Source organism: Pelobates fuscus, chromosome 1 (genome assembly GCF_036172605.1).
Source record: "Pelobates fuscus isolate aPelFus1 chromosome 1, aPelFus1.pri, whole genome shotgun sequence".
In the NCBI taxonomy this organism is placed as follows: domain Eukaryota; kingdom Metazoa; phylum Chordata; class Amphibia; order Anura; family Pelobatidae; genus Pelobates; species Pelobates fuscus.
Genome location: NC_086317.1, coordinates 98,424,893 through 98,444,840, shown reverse-complemented (window position 1 = coordinate 98,444,840; position 19,948 = coordinate 98,424,893). Strand labels below are relative to the sequence as shown.

Below are 19,948 nucleotides of genomic sequence, written 5' to 3'. Positions count from 1 at the left end.
GTTTTTAAGTAGTGCTATTTGGGATTTGAAATCACTGTTTGGTTGATGCAGTTGACAGGCTTATGCAATGTGTGATCATGTGATGTAACCAACCCCCTATTATTTTTTTATCTAGGCGAGGTGTTTTTAAATAGTACTTTTTAGTATTTGAAATCACTGTTTAGTTGATAAGCGAGTGCACTGGCTTGTATATTTTGTATTTTGGTCCCAGTAGCACCCTGTTATGTATGTATGTATGTATGTATGTATATTTTGTGTGTGTGTATATACACACAGATATACATACTGACAGACACATACATACTGATATATATATATACACACACACAGACATACATATATACTGACATACACACACAGAGAGACATACATATACGCACACACCTTATTTATCAGCCACCCTTCTCTTCCTTACCTTTTCGTTGCAGGAGGGTGGCTGGGGATGATGGGAGCGGATGCCTCTCCTCGGCTGTCTCTCACCCCGCACGGAGTAAGCTGGGAGGAAGTGACCGCCCACCACTTTTTCCCAGCAGCACTTGCGGTGCAGCCGCAATTTTTTTTTTTTAAAGGTTCCCGGTCGCGCTATTACACGGCCGCAGCGCTGACCGGGCCCCTTGAAATCTTTCTTTAGTGAATAAGCGAGTGCGCTGGATTGTGTATTTTGTATGTTGTGTGTGTGTGTATATATATATATATATATATATATATATATATATATATATATATATAAATTCAAATAGAATGGCTGCACTCACGGATATTGTCCAGTTAAAATATAACTTTTAATGGAATCACATAAAAATCGACGTTTCAGTCCAACCTGTGGACTTTCATCAGGATATGTTATCATTAAAAACATTGCTGTTTATATAGGCATACAATAATAGTAATAAATCAATTAAACATGTGTAACTCACCCCAGGTGCTGTTCGTGCATTGCCGGCGTCCTGTCCGACCGTGTGCGCATGTGCGCCTGTGTACCCGCCCCCAACGTGACGCCATCACGCCACGTTACCGGCGTTGTCATAGGAACGTGCCATAATCAAATCCCATCTCCAAGGTGATGTAAACTACCAATTAAATGTGTGTGGCTCACGGTCGGACAGGACGCCGGCAATGCACGAACAGCACCTGGGGTGAGTTACACATGTTTAATTGATTTATTACTATTATTGTATGCCTATATAAACAGCAATGTTTTTAATGATAACATATCCTGATGAAAGTCCACAGGTTGGACTGAAACGTCGATTTTTATGTGATTCCATTAAAAGTTATATTTTAACTGGACAATATCCGTGAGTGCAGCCATTCTATTTGAATTTGGATATCTTGAGCCCTGGTAATACACCCGTTTTTTTGCAAGGATTGAAGGACAGCTTGAGTGCAAGGTATTATATATGTTTTTATATATATATATATATATATATATATATAATTACATGCCCCAGCAGATCCTATAATGAATGCATGTTCAGGTGAGTGCAGCCCAAGCTACTATGTTCAAAATAGAGCATTTTTATTACTATGTCAATAGGAAAGTACACATGAACCAATGTTGAACCACTAGTTACCAGAATTATTTGCAAACAAAAAATAAATTAACTCTTATGGCAAAGATCATGTGTTTTGTTTTTTTTTGTTTTTTTTTGGGGGGGAGGGGGGCGGGGGGTTAAACTAAACTCCCAATGTAGGAAATTTTAAATCTGAATGGAAACATTTTGGCCAAAATAGATAAATTACGACTATAGTGGAGTTTAAGAGCTCTTCCAGTTCATCTATTTCTAGCACAAATTTTAACACTTTAAGACAAGTTGTAGGTGTCTTTTTTAATGTTTTATTCAGTGGTTTAATTTCCAGAGAGGTTGATGGATTCTCTTTAGGTTTAAACCTGTCAAGATCTTTGGGTGTGGCCATCTCCACCGAATTCTGTGTGTGCAAGTGTATATATGCCTTTTAAAATTAAATAAAATTTTTAGCAACATCATAACTTTTACACAAAGATCTCTTTAAAAATCGACTCACAATTTATTATTTCATTACATTCCTCTACAGCTCTGAAAACCGAAAAAGTGGAATTTGCTGCTTGCGGAAGACATCACACATTGGTATCTACAGGTAGAAATATTTTATTTAACCCATAAAATCAAATTGCAACTAACCTTTTGTAACTGCTACTGATACCGGAGAAACTGACGGAAGCGAAGCACAGAGAGATGGACACAGGTTTCTTCAGGAAGGAAGAGATTCTTTATTGGATCACCGATCGGGACTCAGAGGGACTAACGTCACCAAAATACAGCAAGTTCTGAGCCCCGGACAATAGTGCAGGCTCCCTATATAGGCACATAACTCCTCCCATATTAAGCTCCACCCGCACATTCTCTTAACCAATCAACACAAATAAGAATTAACTTCCTTCTTGACTGCATGGCTTGTCCAGCACAATGGAGGAGGGGAATACTATATCCTGTATTCTTGCACATGCTCCGTACACTACTGATCGTATCTTGCCTCGTGCAACCAACTGATCGATACGTCAGCATATGCACGTACACATGCCACGTGGTAATCTCGGCCTACTAAATTTATTTTTACCGAGATTCCACCACATTCCCCCCTTTGATGCCTCTTGATATTTCACAATTACTTGAGGCATCACTTAACCTTAGTTTGCATACACCGCAAGTCACCTTGAACCAGACCAGACTTATCTTATGATGTGAATCTTCAACACTCATCTTCCTGCATTGGTTCTCCCTGATCTAGAGCCTCATATTTATAAATTGCCATTATCTGTGCAGCAGCCTTCCTCTCTGCTATATTTTCTATCAGGCTTTGCACAGATCTAACTACTAAGGGTATAAGACACGGCAGGAGTAGACACAACATTAAAATCAGTAAGACTCCACCTACCACTGCCTTAAGCCCTCCAAACCACTCATACCAGCTACCAAACCAACTACTTGGATTGTACCCTTTCCATACCTGAGTAGGCACATGCGCTAGTTTAACCATATGGCTAGTAAGCTCAGCTATTGCTTGCCCTTCGTCATCTATTTGAAGACAGCAATTGCTCAGGTTAAACTTCCCACATACACCTCCCTCTACTGCCAAAAGGTAATCCAAGGCTAATCTATTTTGGTAGACTGCTGTCCTCATCCTGGTATTATGCTTCGCTAGAAGATTGAGCGCTTGTGATGTCTCGTTAGTAATAATCTCAACCACCGCCTGTAATCGTATAATACGGTTGAGCATATAAATAGGGGTTCTATAACCAAAGGTGCCATCTTCTGCCCACGTGGCTGGCCCATAATAATCTATAATACGCTGGGGAGGCCATTCATTATCTTCCCAGGCGCCTATCTCTATGGGTCCCCTTTTCTTCCTATGATTCACATCATACACTTTAACACCTAAAGTCTCACCTGTTTCAATAGGTAACAAGAAGAAGGATGGTTTTAGCATACCCAACACACATGCCCCTTCCCAGTCCTGTGGCAACTCCGAATAGGCTTTCTTACCACAGATCCAGTACAAATTTGCTGGGGCTCTCCAGGTAGATGTGATGGATAGATCAAACCACACATCCTTTAAATTGGCGTATCTAGCAAACGGGTTAGATGGTTCTGAGACATTTGAAGCCGACCACCAAGTTGTATTCTTTGTATCATCATCATAAGCTTTTTGCCCTAGACAAGTTAATTCTCCTACAGAAGTATTATACATCATTCCTTTCCTTGCTATGCAAACATAACCTATGATGGAGGTCTTTAATCTCCACTCAGATTTACCTCTAACACTCATATGATAATCGGCTTGTGTAGATATTAATTGGTCAACTGCCTCAGAACCGGACATTACCTCCTTTGCTTCCCAAGGCCATTGGTCTCCCATGTTAGTACCTCCACACACATAGCAGTTGGTAACATTAAGACTACCGGCAATACTTTCGGCTAAATCGATGAACAGGTTTTTAGCATTATGGGGGATCTTATTATCTATGCTCATCTCTTCATAAAAGGAATGGTATACTTGATGAGTTTGGGAGGATACCGTATCAGTCTCTATCCCTATAAACAATACTGTCCCAGGATCTAAACCCGTCCCATATATTTGAAACCCAAATAAATTACCATACTTGTCTAAGAACTTGTCGGGGTTATTTATAAGTATATGGACTGGGTTGCATTCCATAGACTTACAATATGGGCTGGTAGGCAACTTAGTCACTATCATGTCCTTGTCTACTGTCTGTCCCCAAGTTGCCCACCCCACACAAGACCAATATGGGCAAAAGTTATAATCTCTATTTGGGCATCTAGGACTCACATATTTATTTTTACTACTGGGACAAATATATTTATCATTAGACCCATACGTCCTCTCCCATCTAAGATCCCCACATACATTCCACGTCTTTCTACCACTTGATATCGCCTTACATGCATCAAATAGCAGAACACCCGAAGAATGTACGGATTCTAACACCGTCTTGTTAATTAGGGTCCCCTGAGGATCTCCATTCCTGAGAGTCAACCAAATTGTACGAGGTTGATACTCCGGACTGAAGCACTTAGGTTCTCCTACTCCTAAATGGCACACACTATATTCTATATTTAGGTATCTACATCTTGATACATCTCCTTTACACTCGTATTGTGAATGCCAAATTAGGGTTTGGGAAATATGGTTACCTGTTCTTGTAGTCTTAATGCATACCTCACAGCTAGGAGTGTCGGTACCTCCACCTTCCTGAATATAAAAATACACATAAATAAACATTATCAAGAACACATCTTTCGCCGTCATCCTCAGTCTTCGTCCGTGCGAAGGCACCTCAGCTTCCAGGATGTAAGGGCTGCAGGGAATGGAGTTCTGCTCGTCTTCACAGGAGTCCCTTCGAGACTTTCCTGGCTTATACACTATACGTCGGTGAGCGGACAGGCTTTATTATGGCCGTCTAAACACTCACTTCACCAAATCTCTGTAACAATAAAATTTGTAATCCACAAAGTTCCTCGTTACTCCGACTGAGTCGTGCGTTTTAACCGGATCTTGCAGGGATTCTCTGGATCTGCTGTAACTTGCCAAGAATCAACTGCTGCTGGCTTAACCCTGGAGTGATGTATCCACGGAGTCACTTCGGCTACTTTTATCGCTGTAGGGGTAGACAAAAGAACAACATAAGGACCTCTCCACTTGGGCCCTAACGGTACATTATTCCACTCTTTAATCCACACTTGGTCTCCTGGGTGGTAACTATGAACTGAGGGATAAATATTCACAGGTAATCTATCTTGTACCCATTTCTGTACCTCCTCCATAGTCTTACCCAACTCTACAACCTGCTGCCGGGTAATTCCTTCTCCCAACTGACTCAAATCCCCCCTTAAGTTACCAAGTACGGGAGGTGGTCGCCCATACATGATTTCAAAAGGAGAGAGGCCCATCCTTCTGGTAGGGGTACTGCGGATTCGCAATAGAGCTATGGGTAAGAGAACGTTCCACTTAAGTTGGGTTTCCTGACACATTTTAGCCAACTGATTCTTAATAGTTCTATTCATTCTCTCTACCTTACCAGAACTCTGGGGTCTATATGCCGTATGAAGCCTCCACTTTATACCAAGCATATGAGTCAGTTGCTGTAGGCACTGATGAACAAAAGCTGGACCATTGTCCGATCCTATAGAGCAGGGTAGTCCATATCGGGGTATTATTTCTCGTAACAGGAATCTCACAACTTCTCCTGCTTTCTCTGTACGAGTAGGACATGCTTCTACCCAGCCTGAATAGGTGCACACAATTACCAGCAGGTAACGATGTCCACCCGATTTAGGCATCACTGTATAGTCAATTTGTAAATCGGACATGGGGAGTCCCCCCATAAACTGGACTCCTGGTGGCTTTACTGGTCCTTGCCTTGCATTATTTTTAGCACACGTTACACATCTTCGTACAATGGCCTGAGTCAAGTTGGACAATCTTGGTATGTAGAAATGTTTTCTGAGAGATTCCTCTGTGCTGTCTCTCCCAGAATGTGTCCCGTTGTGATAATTTTGGACAATTTCTACCGCTAGTGATGCTGGAATGACTATTCTTCCATCTTCTAACTGATACCATTTGTTCTCCAAATACTTTCCAGGTTCAGTCTTTAACCACTCCTCTTCTTGAGCTGTATAAACTGGAGTCCATTGAGACAGTGGAGTTGGTATAAGAGCAGCTATATGCCCCACATATTCCTGTCTTCCCGATTCAGCGGCACGCTTAGCTGCACTATCTGCCATCCGATTTCCTTTGGTCACATCACCATCTCCTCTCAGATGCGCTCGACAATGAATAATACCGACTTCTTTAGGCTCCCACACTGCTTCCAATAGTTGTAGGATTTCAGCTGCATACTTGATTTCTTTGCCTTCTGAATTCAATAGTCCTCTTTCTTTATACAAAGCTCCGTGGGCATGAGTGGTTAAAAACGCATACTTGGAGTCCGTGTAGATGTTCACTCTTAAACCTTCAGCCAATTGTAACGCTCGTGTCAGTGCTATCAATTCTGCCTTTTGTGCTGATGTTCCTTTCGCCAGTGGCCGAGCTTCTATCACCTTGTCTATTGTTGTTACTGCATATCCTGCATAGCGGATCCCTTCTTTCACATAACTACTGCCGTCAGTGTAATATTGAACATCGGGGTTCTGGATGGGAAAATCACGAAGATCTGGTCTACTTGAAAATACTTCATCCATTACTTCCAAACAATCATGTTGACTTTCAGTAGGTTGTGGCAAAAGGGTAGCTGGATTTAAGGTGTTTACAGTCTCTAAATGCACTCTTGGGTTTTCACACAACATTGCTTGATACTTGGTCATACGGCTGTTACTAAACCAATGATTTCCTTTGTAATCCAACAACGTCTGTACTGCATGTGGGACTCGTACATAAAGTTCTTGACCCAGAGTGAGTTTATCGGCTTCAGCTACTAGCAGGGCGGCTGCAGCTACGGCTCTTAGACAAGGTGGAAGTCCGCTGGCCACTGCATCCAGTTGCTTAGACATATAGGCAACAGGTCTTTGCCATGATCCCAAGTACTGTGTCAATACTCCCACAGCCATTCTTCTTTGCTCATGTACATACAGGTAGAATGGTCGTGTGTGATCAGGTAGACCTAATGCTGGGGCACTCATCAAAGCCTTCTTCACATCTTCAAATGCCGTTTGCTGTTCTTGAGTCCATAAGAAGGGGTCGTGCTCTGTACCTTTGATAGCTGCATACAGAGGTTTTGCCAGTATCGCGTAGCTGGGAATCCATATCCTACAGAAGCCTGCTGCCCCCAAGAATTCTCGCACTTGTCTTCTATTCTTGGGTATCGGTATTTGGCACACAGCTTCTTTTCTCTCTGGCCCCATAATTCTTTGACCTTCAGAGATATGGAATCCCAGATATTTGACAGTTGGCAAACACAACTGAGCCTTCCTTCTAGACACCTTGTATCCTGCCTTCCAGAGAATGTGTAGTAGATCGTGCGTTGCTTGCTGACATATTTCTTTTGTAACTGCTGCTATCAACAAGTCATCTACATATTGTAACAATACACACTCTCCTGGGATGGACTCGAAATCCAGTAGATCTTGACTTAGAGCTGAACCAAATAGGGTAGGTGAATTTTTAAACCCTTGAGGCAGTCTTGTCCAGGTCATTTGGCGTTTTGAGCCCGTTACAGCGTTTTCCCATTGAAAAGCGAAGATACATTGACTTTCTGCGGCAATTCGGAGGCAAAAGAAGGCATCTTTGAGATCTAAGACTGTAAAGTAAGTAGCCCCGCCCGGAATTAAAGCAAGCAGGTTATATGGATTGGGTACAACTGGATGTATACTAACAACCGCATCATTGACTGCTCTCAAGTCCTGCACAGGTCGATACTCATCTGTACCGGGCTTTTGAACAGGCAGCAATGGGGTGTTCCAGGGGGAAGTACAGAATTTTAGGATACCATACCGTATGAACTTATCCAGATAAGATTGGATGTTCTTCTTAGCCTTCTGCGGGATGTGATATTGTCTTAGGCTCACTGGATAAACCCCAAGTTTTAGTTCAATTTTAATAGGTGGAATATTGCGGGCCAGTCCTGGTGGGTTGTTCTCTGCCCAAACTCCTGGTATGTTGAATAAGGACTCATCACTCCTAGGGTTTTGGCTAGTCAACGCTGTATAAAGTCGCCACTCTTCTTCCTTTGGTACGGATAATGTCATAATACCTGAAGGTCCATTAAACTTTAAGGATGTTGTTCCATTTGGTAGGAACGTAATCTGCGCTTGTAATTTGGATAGCATATCACGTCCCAGCAATTGGACTGGACATTCAGGCATATAAAGGAATTGATGTTTTACTACGTGGCCTCCCAATGTACAGAGTCGACTTTTAAGAACCGGTTTTTCAGCACTTCTTCCAGTTGCTCCTATCACAGTAATAGTCCTTCCAGATGGAGGAGCAACTAGGTCAGTCACCACCGAATGTTCAGCACCAGTGTCGATCATGAACGCACTCCTTTTTCCCCCTATTGATACATCGACCATAGGCTCCGCTCGACCAAGGGGGATGGAGCCCGGTCGGTATCAATAGTCTTCCATGACCGTGTCAGCCAATCCTACAAAGTCCCTGCCTTCTCTATCGCGGGACCTTTGCGCTGCTGGGAAATACCTATCTTCCCTAACACTTCCTCTATTCCCATTGCTCCCTCTATTACCATTACTCCCTCCGGGGCCTCCTCTACCTCTCGCTCTGCCTCTAAAGTTTCCATAACCTGCCCTGGGTTGGTCTCTCTCGTACTGCTCTCTTTGTGGACACTCGTTCCTCCAATGCCCTTCTTCCTTGCAATACGCGCATTGATTCCTACTCAAGGGCTCCCTATTCCATCTACCATCGCCTCTATCTGGGCCCCGTCTATCTACGCCTGCGATCGCTACCGCTAACATATCTGCCTTTTTACGCATCTTGCGCTCTTCCTCTTTCTTACTTTCTGTTTCCCTGTTCATATATACTTTATTCGCTACCTCCATTAATTGGGTGATGGACATGCCTGCAAATCCTTCTAACTTTTGTAGCTTGCGCTTAATATCTCCGTAAGCTTGGCTGACAAAGGCGGAGTTCACCATTCGGGAATTATCTGCGTCTTCCGGATTAAAGGGGGTATACAAGCGGTATGCCTCCAATAATCGGTCATAAAAGACACTGGGCGCTTCATCACTTTTCTGAATCACCTCAACTGTCTTCGACATATTAATGGCTTTCTTTCCTCCGGCTTTCATGCCAGCAATTATAGCGTCTCTATAGGCTCTGAGTTGAACCATATCAGCACCATTTACATTCCAGTCGGGATCGGTGTTAGGATAATGTGTTGCGGCCCATGCTGCTGGATTGGCTTGATTCAAAGCACGGGCTCTATCCTCTAGCGCTTTAATGGCCGCTTGATTAATCCTTGTCCTTTCCTCATTGTTAAACAAAGTCATTAATAACGGCTGGCAATCAGCCCATGTCGGGTTATGTGTCTGAACTATTGAGGTGAACAGATCGGTCATAGCTTGTGGTTTCTCAGTATACGAGGAATTGTGGGTCTTCCAATTTAAGAGATCGGTTGTCGTGAACGGGACATATACGAAGACTGGGTCAGCATGTGCCATTTGACCTGCGGCATCGATATAGGCTGACCCGGGATTCAGACGAAGAGGCATCTGATAATGTTTTAATTGTTGGGTACCGGTTAGTATGGGGCTACGTGGAGGGGCGTCAGTTAGAGGTTCCGGTCGGGGGGTAATAAAGCATGAGGATGTGGGAGCTTGGTTTTGGGAAAAGGTAGTAAATAAAACACTTCGAGCCGAGCTAGAAGAAGCTTGACCGGAAGTCTGAAGTGGCGCCAAATCAGGATATTCAGATCTAATTGGGGTTGGCTCTGGTTCCGGAAGGGGAGATTTAGTACGAGAGGGGGTGGATTCTGTACTGGAGGAGGAAGCGGAAGTGGATGAGGGCAATGAGGGGAGGGGTGCAGGACTTCCTGCATTTGCGTCACTTCCTCTTAAAGGAAAGTAAGGGGGCGGCAAAGGGATCTCGGACTCAGGGGGCGTGTCCAAAATGGGCCTAACACCAGTCCTAGTGGACAAACAAGTCCTAGCCACCATGAGGCGACATTGCTCCTCGTGGCATGTCTGAATCCATTTTGGCGAGTCATTTACGGCCTGTCTCCAACAATCAATATAAGGAAACTGTCCGTAAAGTTCAGGCCTACCTGATACAGCCACGTGTAAGCGCTGTACCAGAGTTGGATCCAAACTGCCACGTGGCGGCCATGCCGCAACCAAAGTAGGCCACTCCCTAGTACACAAAGTGACCAAACGTACAGGAGACATTTTAACCCCAAAATCACAGGTTTTAAATCCCTTTTTAAAATTCTTCACCATACAACCTAAGGGATCCGGAATCGTTGACTCCGACGCGCCCATACTTATCAATGGAACGTCGTTGACAACGAATACTATACACGCGTACTATTCAACAGTCACACCCGTTTCCTCTGGCAACAGCACCACGTGGTACGGTTACCAAGTGAAACGTACACAATAACACAATAAACACTCAGGGAATTCCCGTACACACACAGCTGTTACACCAGTCACTATATAATCAATATTATGCCCTTTGGCGAAACTATACAGTCACCCACGCTATAATTCTCTATATATGAATTACCCGTCTATAACACACCCCAGTAACATCGTCTTTTACAAATAGCGGTTACAGTACGGTTAGCATAGGTCAAAGCACAATTTAAGGTCACAATACAATTATTAGTGGTTATGGTGTTAAACATGCATTAGACGACAATGATTAGTACTTATATACAATGTCAGTAAATATACAGGGTTATGGTACCGTGCACTATAATACAGCAACACACTATTAACACTCTCGCTAGACGGCTGAGCTCGCGCTATCTAACAAGATATACACTTTACTAAACAATCTTTAGCACATTTACAATTCCCAACTAAACTATTGGCCAGTACCTTGAATGGACTACCTAAAACTATGTACACCCGTTTTGGTTAGCCACACTGCCCAAGCACCACATATAGCGAGCTAGAGGACCGAATTTACACAGGCGCCTCTTAGTCGATAACTATCAAAAATCTAGTGGGTTCCAAATTTACACGCCTTCCCACTTAGCCAAGATAGGTTGAGAGCTAGCGAACCGAATTTACACAGGCGCCGCTTAGTCTCCCGGTCCCTCCGACCTAGCGAACGTAATATACACCCTAGAACGCTAGTCTAGACAAGACACCGGTGTCCGGCTAGGGCTATTTACACCAGAACCCCGCCTGACTAACAAAATCAAACGGTCTGACTAAAGAGCGTTCGATCGAGCGGTGCGCCTTTGCTCCTTCCCTCCGACAGAGGGGGCAGATTCCATACACAAATAACCCCTTATGGGCCTACCGCACAATCGGTATACCCCTAGTGGGTCTGCCGTCTAAAACAGCAGTTGTCTTACCTCCTCGTTCCTGAACCTGAGTTCACACTCATCGACGGGGACACCCCAGCACTTCTTACGTAGAGGCCGATGATCTCCTGGACAACAGACCAGTGGCGCCGAGATGAAGGGAGGTCCACGCAGAAGTTCAGGGGTGCAGCCGTAGAGAACGTGGGCAAAGATAGACCGTCTCACGCCTCTGCCTCTCAGCTACCGTTGAACGATGAGTTTCCCGGCCAATGCACCAAATGATACCGGAGAAACTGACGGAAGCGAAGCACAGAGAGATGGACACAGGTTTCTTCAGGAAGGAAGAGATTCTTTATTGGATCACCGATCGGGACTCAGAGGGACTAACGTCACCAAAATACAATCTGAGCACCGGACAATAGTGCAGGCTCCCTATATAGGCACATAACTCCTCCCATATTAACCCCTTAACGACCGCTGACGGTTCAGGACCGTCAGCGGTAAAACGTGCGTTTGGACCGCTGACGGTCCTGAACCGTCATAACGGTTTTGGGCTACTTACCTGATCGCCGTCGGTCCCACGGCGGCGATCAGTGCTCCACCCGGTCCAGGGGGGTTGCCTGTCTGCCCAGGCAGTCCCCCTTCGGCAGATCAGGACCCCACGGCCATGTGATCACTCGATCACATGACCGCAATAGGTGTCCATGTGTCTGCCTGCAGGGGGACTGTCTGTGCTGACAGGCAGTCTCCCTGCAAGTGAAAAATCCAAAATAAAGTGTAAAAAAAAAATCTGTGTAAAAAAAAAAAAAAAAATATGTGTATATATATGCTATATATACATGTATTATATCTATATATACCTATATATAATATATGTATATATATCATATATATAATGTCACACAAAGTGTATTTTTATATTTATATATACGTATATAATTATAAAAATACACTTATATTTAAATTACACACGAATATATACAATATATATAATAACTATATATATGGTATATATATATTATTATAAAATACAAATAATATGTTAATAAAAATAAATAACAAAAAATAAAAATAATTTTTAATAATTAAAAAAAAATTATATATATATATTCAGTTTTATTCTAACAGTATTTTGATATTGATATATATATATATTTATATCAAAATATACTTAGAATGTAATGATATATATATCTATGTATAAATAAATAAATAAAAATAATACGAAATATACATATGTCCACATACATAATTACATAAATAATTTCATAAATATACACGTAGACGTCAAATATATAAATATGTATATATATTAAAATTCTACGTGCATATTTATGTAATATTTTTACCTAATTAAGTAATTTTAATGATTGCAATTTGAGGGACCTGCCTGCCAACCCAGGCCAAAAGTCCAGATAATTTAATTTGCTAGCACTGTGTTTAACCCTGTAACTTTCTATGACACCCTAAATCCTGTACATGGGGGTACTGTTTTACTCGGGAGACTTCGCTGAACACAAATATTAGTGTTTCAAAACAGTAAAACATATCACAGCGATGATATTGTCAGTGAAAGTGAAGTTTTTTGCATTTTTCACACACAAACAGCTCTTTCACTGAGGATATTATTGCTGTGATATATTTTACTGTTCTGATACACTAATATTTGTGTTCAGCGAAGTCTCCTGAGTATAACAGTACCCCACATGTAGAGGTTTTATAGCGTTTGTGAAAGTTACAGGGTCAAATATAAGGCTTGATTTTACTTTTTTTTTTTTTATTGAAATTTGTCAGATTGGTTAGGTTGCCTTTGAGAGCGTATGGTAGCCAAGGAATGAGAATTAGCCCCATGATGGCATACCATTTGCGAAAGAAGACAACCCAAGGTATTGCAAATGGGGTATGTTCAGCTTTTTTTAGTAGCCACTTAGTCACAAACACCGGCCAAAGTTAGCGTTTTTTGCATTTTTAACACACAAACAAATATAAATGCTAACTTTGGCCAGTGTTTGTGACTAGGTGGCTACTAAAAAAAACTGGACATACCCCATTTTGAATACCCTGGGTTGTCTACTTTAAAAAATATGTACATGTTAGGTGTGTTTCGGGGATTTATGACAGATAACGGTGTAACAATGTCACTATTGATACATTTAAAATATATATATATTGAAACAGCAATTTCCTACTTGTATTTATAGGCCTATAACTTGCAAAAAAAAGCAATAAAGCATGTAAACACTGGTGTTTTTAAACTCGGGACAAAATTTTGAATCTATTTAGCAGTTTTTTTCATTGGCTTTTGTAGATAAGTAAAAGATTTTTCAAGTAAAAGTCCAAAAACATGTTTTTTTTTTTATTTTTCACCATATTTTATTTTTTTTTTTAAATACAATATATGACATAATATATATACTGGTATGTAAAGAAAGCCCTTCTTGTCGTGAAAAAAACAGTATATAACTTGTATGGGAACCGTAAATGAGAGAGCGGAAAATTACAGCTAAACACAAACACCACAAAAGTGTTAAAACTGCTCTGGTCCTTAACGTACAAACATCGCAAAAACAGGCCGGTCCTGAAGGGGTTAAGCTCCACCCGCACATTCTCTTAACCAATCAACACAAATAAGAATTAACTTCCTGCTTGACTGCATGGCTTGTCCAGCACAATGGAGGAGGGGAATACTATATCCTGTATTCTTGCACATGCTCCGTACACTACTGATCGTATCTTGCCTCGTGCAACCAACTGATCGATACGTCAGCATATGCACGTACACATGCCACGTGGTAATCTCGGCCTACTAAATTTATTTTTACCGAGATTCCACCACACTACCACAATCCAGTTTGCTGTACTTCTGCACCGTTTCCTTACATTTCTTTTAGATTATAAGGAAAATATTATGTGACAAAAACAAGAGCAGATGCAGATGAAAGCTTTGTTTATGGACATAAAGAAAATTGTGAACTACATTCCACAGTGAATCCGCTGTGAATGGCAGATGAAGTTGGTTACATGGTTAAAACACAGTGTTGCCAAATTGTCTTAAGAGGGCTCTTCAAAGTTTAATAAGGACTGTAAAAAGAACTACTGCTAGAGAGTTGGCTGAAGGATCTTTTTGAAATATACGCTATGTAGATATCTCGTGTTAAATTGCCACTGGGGGGTAAAATATGTCTCTGTGTGCAGTGTAGAACAAGGTAGCAGATCCCATTGTAATATGCTGTTACCTAGTTGCCTGGTATTGTGGCCAAGCAAAGATCTATTGATACATGGGTTTCCTGATGTGAACAGGGCTTTAAATCCAGCTCACACGGCATTGCTGTCTATTAGGATTTTAATCCCGATTTAAAGATCTGCATACAGCACTCATTTTGAGCACTGTGGACTGCTCATCTGTCAGTCTGATACCTGAGTCTCCGTGGTGTGAGCAGGGATTTAAAGGAACACTATAGGGTTAGGAATGTAATGTTACAAACTTTAAAAAAAATGTTTATGTGAAGTCGATTTTAACTGTGGTAATAGAACACAATTAGCTATTTTAGGCATCCTAACCCTGCTTTCCCACTTTCATTTTCACATGTAATATGGATGGGTGAGACCACAATTTTGTTAGCTTGCACATATACCTATTGCCAGCCCCTGAATTTATTTTTTTCTTTGTGCTTGCCAAGCCTTTAAGCAGTTATTTATATGCTTGATGCCATTAAAGTCTTTCTGAGTGTATGCACCTGACTTGGCGCGCAGTGCAAAATGTTCCATGGACCGAGTATTCTGGTTCGTAGTATGTTTTGTAGTGATGACATTTTTTACTGGATTCTAGCAAATTATGTGTAATAGATTCCCCTTACATCTTGGAGATCTGCTGCAACAGTTGTCATTTTTATTCACTAACAGAGAAATGTTGTCAGAAAATAAGTTGCTTGTGTGATGAAACTCTCTAGTGTATTGATATATATTTTTCATCGCAGACCAAGGAAGGGTTTTTTCATCTGGCGGCAACAGTGAAGGACAGCTGGGGCTTGGTGACCTAATACAACGGACAAGCTTCCATGAAATCTTGTTTTTTGATGCTCGGTACAAAATCAAACAGCTGTCAGCCGGATCGAATACATCAGCAGCTCTAACTGGTAGGAGCCATGGCAATGTATTAAATAAAATGCTGTTATCAAGCAGAACAAGCACACACCATGCTGTGCATTCTAAAACTGCAGTAAGTCCATTTAGTAAAGGACATATGGATAGGCAAAGGCACAGTAATATTTCACACTTAATATCTTGCATGGCACAATTTCCTAGCTTGATACTGCGAATATATGTAAACATGTACTATTAATATGCATATGTTTGCTTGAAAAACTCTGCAAACCAAAACTGTGCTTTTAATGGAAGTGCTTTGAAAGAACATTATTTCTTTGTTGCAGTTGATGGCAAGCTTTTCATATGGGGTGACAACTCAGAAGGTCAGCTAGGATTGGGTGATCAGAGTTCCATGTTCATCCCTCACCAGGTGGATATTGTGAAGCCAGTCTCATGGATCTCTTGTGGCTACTACCACTCTGCCTTTGTAACAAGTGAGAAAAAGAAGTCCAAGTTATTATTTTTATTTGTTTATAATTTTTATTTTGCTGCTTAATGCTTCGTTATATGTTCACATTTATTAACACTCATAAAAGTAGGTATATTGACACACTGTTGCAAAAATATTGTTTATCTTGTCATTGTGTCCATAGTTAATGAGCAGTGTATTGGTAGATTCAACTAATTATGCTTTTTGTTCTGGCTTGAAAGCACAGAATCCTTTTTGAACTTTAACCCCTTAAGGACCAAACTTCTGGAATAAAAGGGAATCATGACATGTCACACATGTCATGTGTCCTTAAGGGGTTAAGGTAATTCAAGAATACCTTGTCTCGTATTAAAACCAAGACACAAACATTTTATTTGTTTGTTTTGTTTTGTTAAATGATTTTTACTAAATTACCTTAGTGCTGTGTCTTAAACCTAGAAACAGAAATTCACTGAACAGTTATACACAACCACATACACCAAATGGGAAAAAATGATCATTAAAGGATCACTATATAGGGTCAGAAATACAAACATATATTCCTGACCCTATAGTGTTAGGAAATACTATTTAGGTGCCCCCTCCCTTAAAAAGATAGTAAACGTACCCTTTTTCCAGGACTGCACGGGTCATCCGGCGCTGGCTTGGATCAGGCTACCACTTCTGATGATGTCAGAGGAACTTCACAAAAAAAGCATAAAAAAGGCATTGTATAATAAAAATATAATAATACATTAATACCACAAACTTTGTGGTAGGTTAAAAGATGGCATCTCGATAAATCATGTAAAGGTTCCCATGGTGTCCAATTTTGCAAATGGTATGCATTTATTGAGTAATTTAAATATGCAAACTCCACCAAAAACCGCAATGGACAGGTTAAAAATTATTGATTTTTAAAAATGTTTTATTACAGTAGCACATATCAAGTTTACAAAATAAACCGCTGAAATTGCAATGTGTATGTAAAAAATAAAAATAAAAAATAATGCAAAAATAAAATATTCTAAACTATGAAATACATTTTTGCTAAAAGCGCTGTACAATAATAAGGCTAGAAATATATTATTTGAAATATCAAGTAGTGTCCTTTTTCAGAAATGATATGCATTCATGTCGTGATTTGAACTATGAAACTACTGCAATGCCCCAAAATGCGGAATAGGCCCATCAAATTCATCTGTGAAAATTCATATTGAAAAAACTGAAATAGTTAGGTCTCTTATATGGCAGTGAAACTTTGCAAATTAGGTGGTATTGATTTATTCAGAAGTGTTTGAGCATAATTTAGGGATTTCATCAAAGTGGCACATATCCGATTTCAGAAATGGCCAGTTAAATTGTAATGTGTATGTAAAAAAAAAAAAAAAAATGTTACTAAATAAATAATAAATATATCATTACAAACTTTAATATATACTAGCAAATAAAAATGGCAGCACGCTGAGGCACTGTATACAGCATATGAGATAACCTGGAATGTTTACTATCACAAATTACATTAGAAGGCCTTTGTGGGGTAATTTTAAAGTGACACTCCAGGCACCCAGACCACTTCTGCCCATTGGAGTGGTCTGGGTGCCAACTCCCACTACTCTGAACCCTGCAAGTGTAATTATTGCAATTTTTTATAAACTGCAATAATAACCTTGCAGGGTTAACTCCACCTCTAGTGGCTGTCTACTAGACAGCCACTAGAGGGAACTTCCTGACTCATAGCACAGATTATCTGTGCTAGAGTGTCGCTGGATGTCCTCACGCTGTGTGAGGACCTCCAGCGTCGCTCCATTCCCCATAGGAAAGCATTGAAAATCTTTTTCAATGCTTTCCTATGGGGAGATCTAATGCGCATGCACATTAGGTCTCCTCGGCCGGTGGGCGGGATCAGTCTCGCCCACCGGCCGGCGGATTCAGTAGGAGGAGCGGCGCGGAGGAGGAGGCAGCGATGAGGGACATCGTCGCTGCCTCAGGTAATTGACTGAAGGGGTTTTCACCCCTTCAGCAATTGGGGGTGGGAGGGAGAGAGAACCTGCAGTGCCAGGAAAAATGGATTGTTTTCCTGGCACTGGAGTTTTCCTTTTAATAGTCAAACTGCTTTAACTCCACAAAATGAGACATAGGCCAATCAAGTGCATCTACACAAATTCTAACTGGTCAGGTCTCTTATGTGGCATTGCAGTTTCACAGGATAGTGGCAAAGGCATACATACCTGAACACAATATGGGGTTTTCTACAATAGTAGCACACATCATGTTTACAAAATATGTATAAAAAAACCTTGTTATATGTGTGTATGTTGAAAATCTGAAAAAACACATTTTACTATAATAAGCAGAGATTGGCAGTTAAATAGCTACATAATAAGTGTCAAAATATATTTAGGTATGATGTCTAATTCATATAAATATATGCAAAAAGTAAAATGCAACAATATAAGTTGGCGCTAAACAGATTGGTGGGTCCAAACTCCACTGTGAAATCAATCACCTAATTTCACCTTAGAACAATAGACAGTGTCTATAGTGGGTGGCTGCACAGTGAACATGCATAAAATGTATACAGTGGGTTGAGTGAATAAAACAAATATAATGAGATATAAATACACTGTATAGATTCCTCTCGGATGTAGCTGGAAGAGATAATAGCGAATATTAGGCAGTACAGTATGAATAAAATATAAACAGGTATTTTGCATATATCCCACTCACATTTTACTGAGCCTGTGATTCTGGCTGGCTCAGGTAAATCGGCATGAAAGAAGTGAAGTCGACGCAGGATGGAATCTTGTAAAAATATCCTGCACAATATAGAAAAAATATGATAAGGCACCTCACTGATATGAAGTGTTCTGAGTGCCCTGTGTGTCCCTTTAACCACTCCTCATTAGAAATCAGAGTGCTGGAAATAATTAATCTAAATCTTTAATTTTGTACTACAATTAATTTTATTTTTAACAGATGGTGCTCTCTGGTTGTTTGGGACGATTTGTAATTCATAAATAATGGGGGTCATTAATAAAGATCAACTGTAAAATGGAACAATCAGCAGTAATGATCAATGTGTAACTCTTGTAATCTTGGTATTTAGGTAGTGCAGCACCATTTATTTTGCCTCCATACTACAGAACATATAATGGCTGCGTTTCAGCTCTAATTTGTTTGACATTTATAAAATTTAGTATTTGTTTGCATATCCTTTTTCATTCAGTGTCTAATAGAGATGTCCCGAACAGGTCGCCGGGAACTATTCGACATTATTAGTTCCTAGTGATGTTCTGCGAGGCCTGTACTGAAGCCACCTTCAGCTTCATATTCTTATTTTATTTATTTTTTGTCATAAAACTGCGTATGTAATTATTTTGATTCAGTTGGATAAATAGTCTGGCCAGTAAAATATATTGTACTTTTGGAGCTGAAAAATTATTTTAGCATTAGGTTTTGATGTTTTCAGATGCAAGCTGTCTGTGTATCTTTGGTAATTCACCCTAGTACTGCTGTTAGCAGTCACATCACCAATTAAGTCGTGAGTCAATTTCCTTGACATCCATGTTTTGCAGATGAGCTGATATACTTTGCATTTGTAATTCATTTCTTACACAACACAACTTCTATCACTCTGGAATACAACTGTGTTTATTTAAAAAAAATAAAAAATTGTTATATAGGAATTGTTTACTAACTAGAGTTGCATTATTGTTCATAGGTATATAGTTATACTTCTTGTCATTGTATGTCTCTTTCTAGAGAATGGTGAGCTATACACATTTGGAGAACCTGAAAATGGGAAACTTGGATTAACAACCGAGAAGCTAAAAAAACACAAAGTACCTCAGAGAGTTTCTGGAATTTCTGGAAAGGTGCAAATGGTATCATGTGGTGGAGGA

General features: G+C 40.6%; 1 protein-coding gene across 1 annotated transcript in view; it reads left to right on the top strand.

The window, feature by feature from the left end:
- Nucleotides 1-19,948, top strand: part of RPGR (retinitis pigmentosa GTPase regulator) — a 76,783-nt gene that overhangs the window by 20,674 nt on the left and 36,161 nt on the right. Inside the window, exons 4-7 of the mRNA XM_063445063.1 lie at nt 2,056-2,118; nt 15,466-15,624; nt 15,919-16,068; nt 19,809-19,948. The exon at nt 19,809-19,948 is cut by the window's right edge and continues 19 nt beyond it. Coding sequence (XP_063301133.1) covers nt 2,056-2,118; nt 15,466-15,624; nt 15,919-16,068; nt 19,809-19,948 — 512 coding nt within the window. The remainder of the gene's footprint in view (nt 1-2,055; nt 2,119-15,465; nt 15,625-15,918; nt 16,069-19,808) is intronic.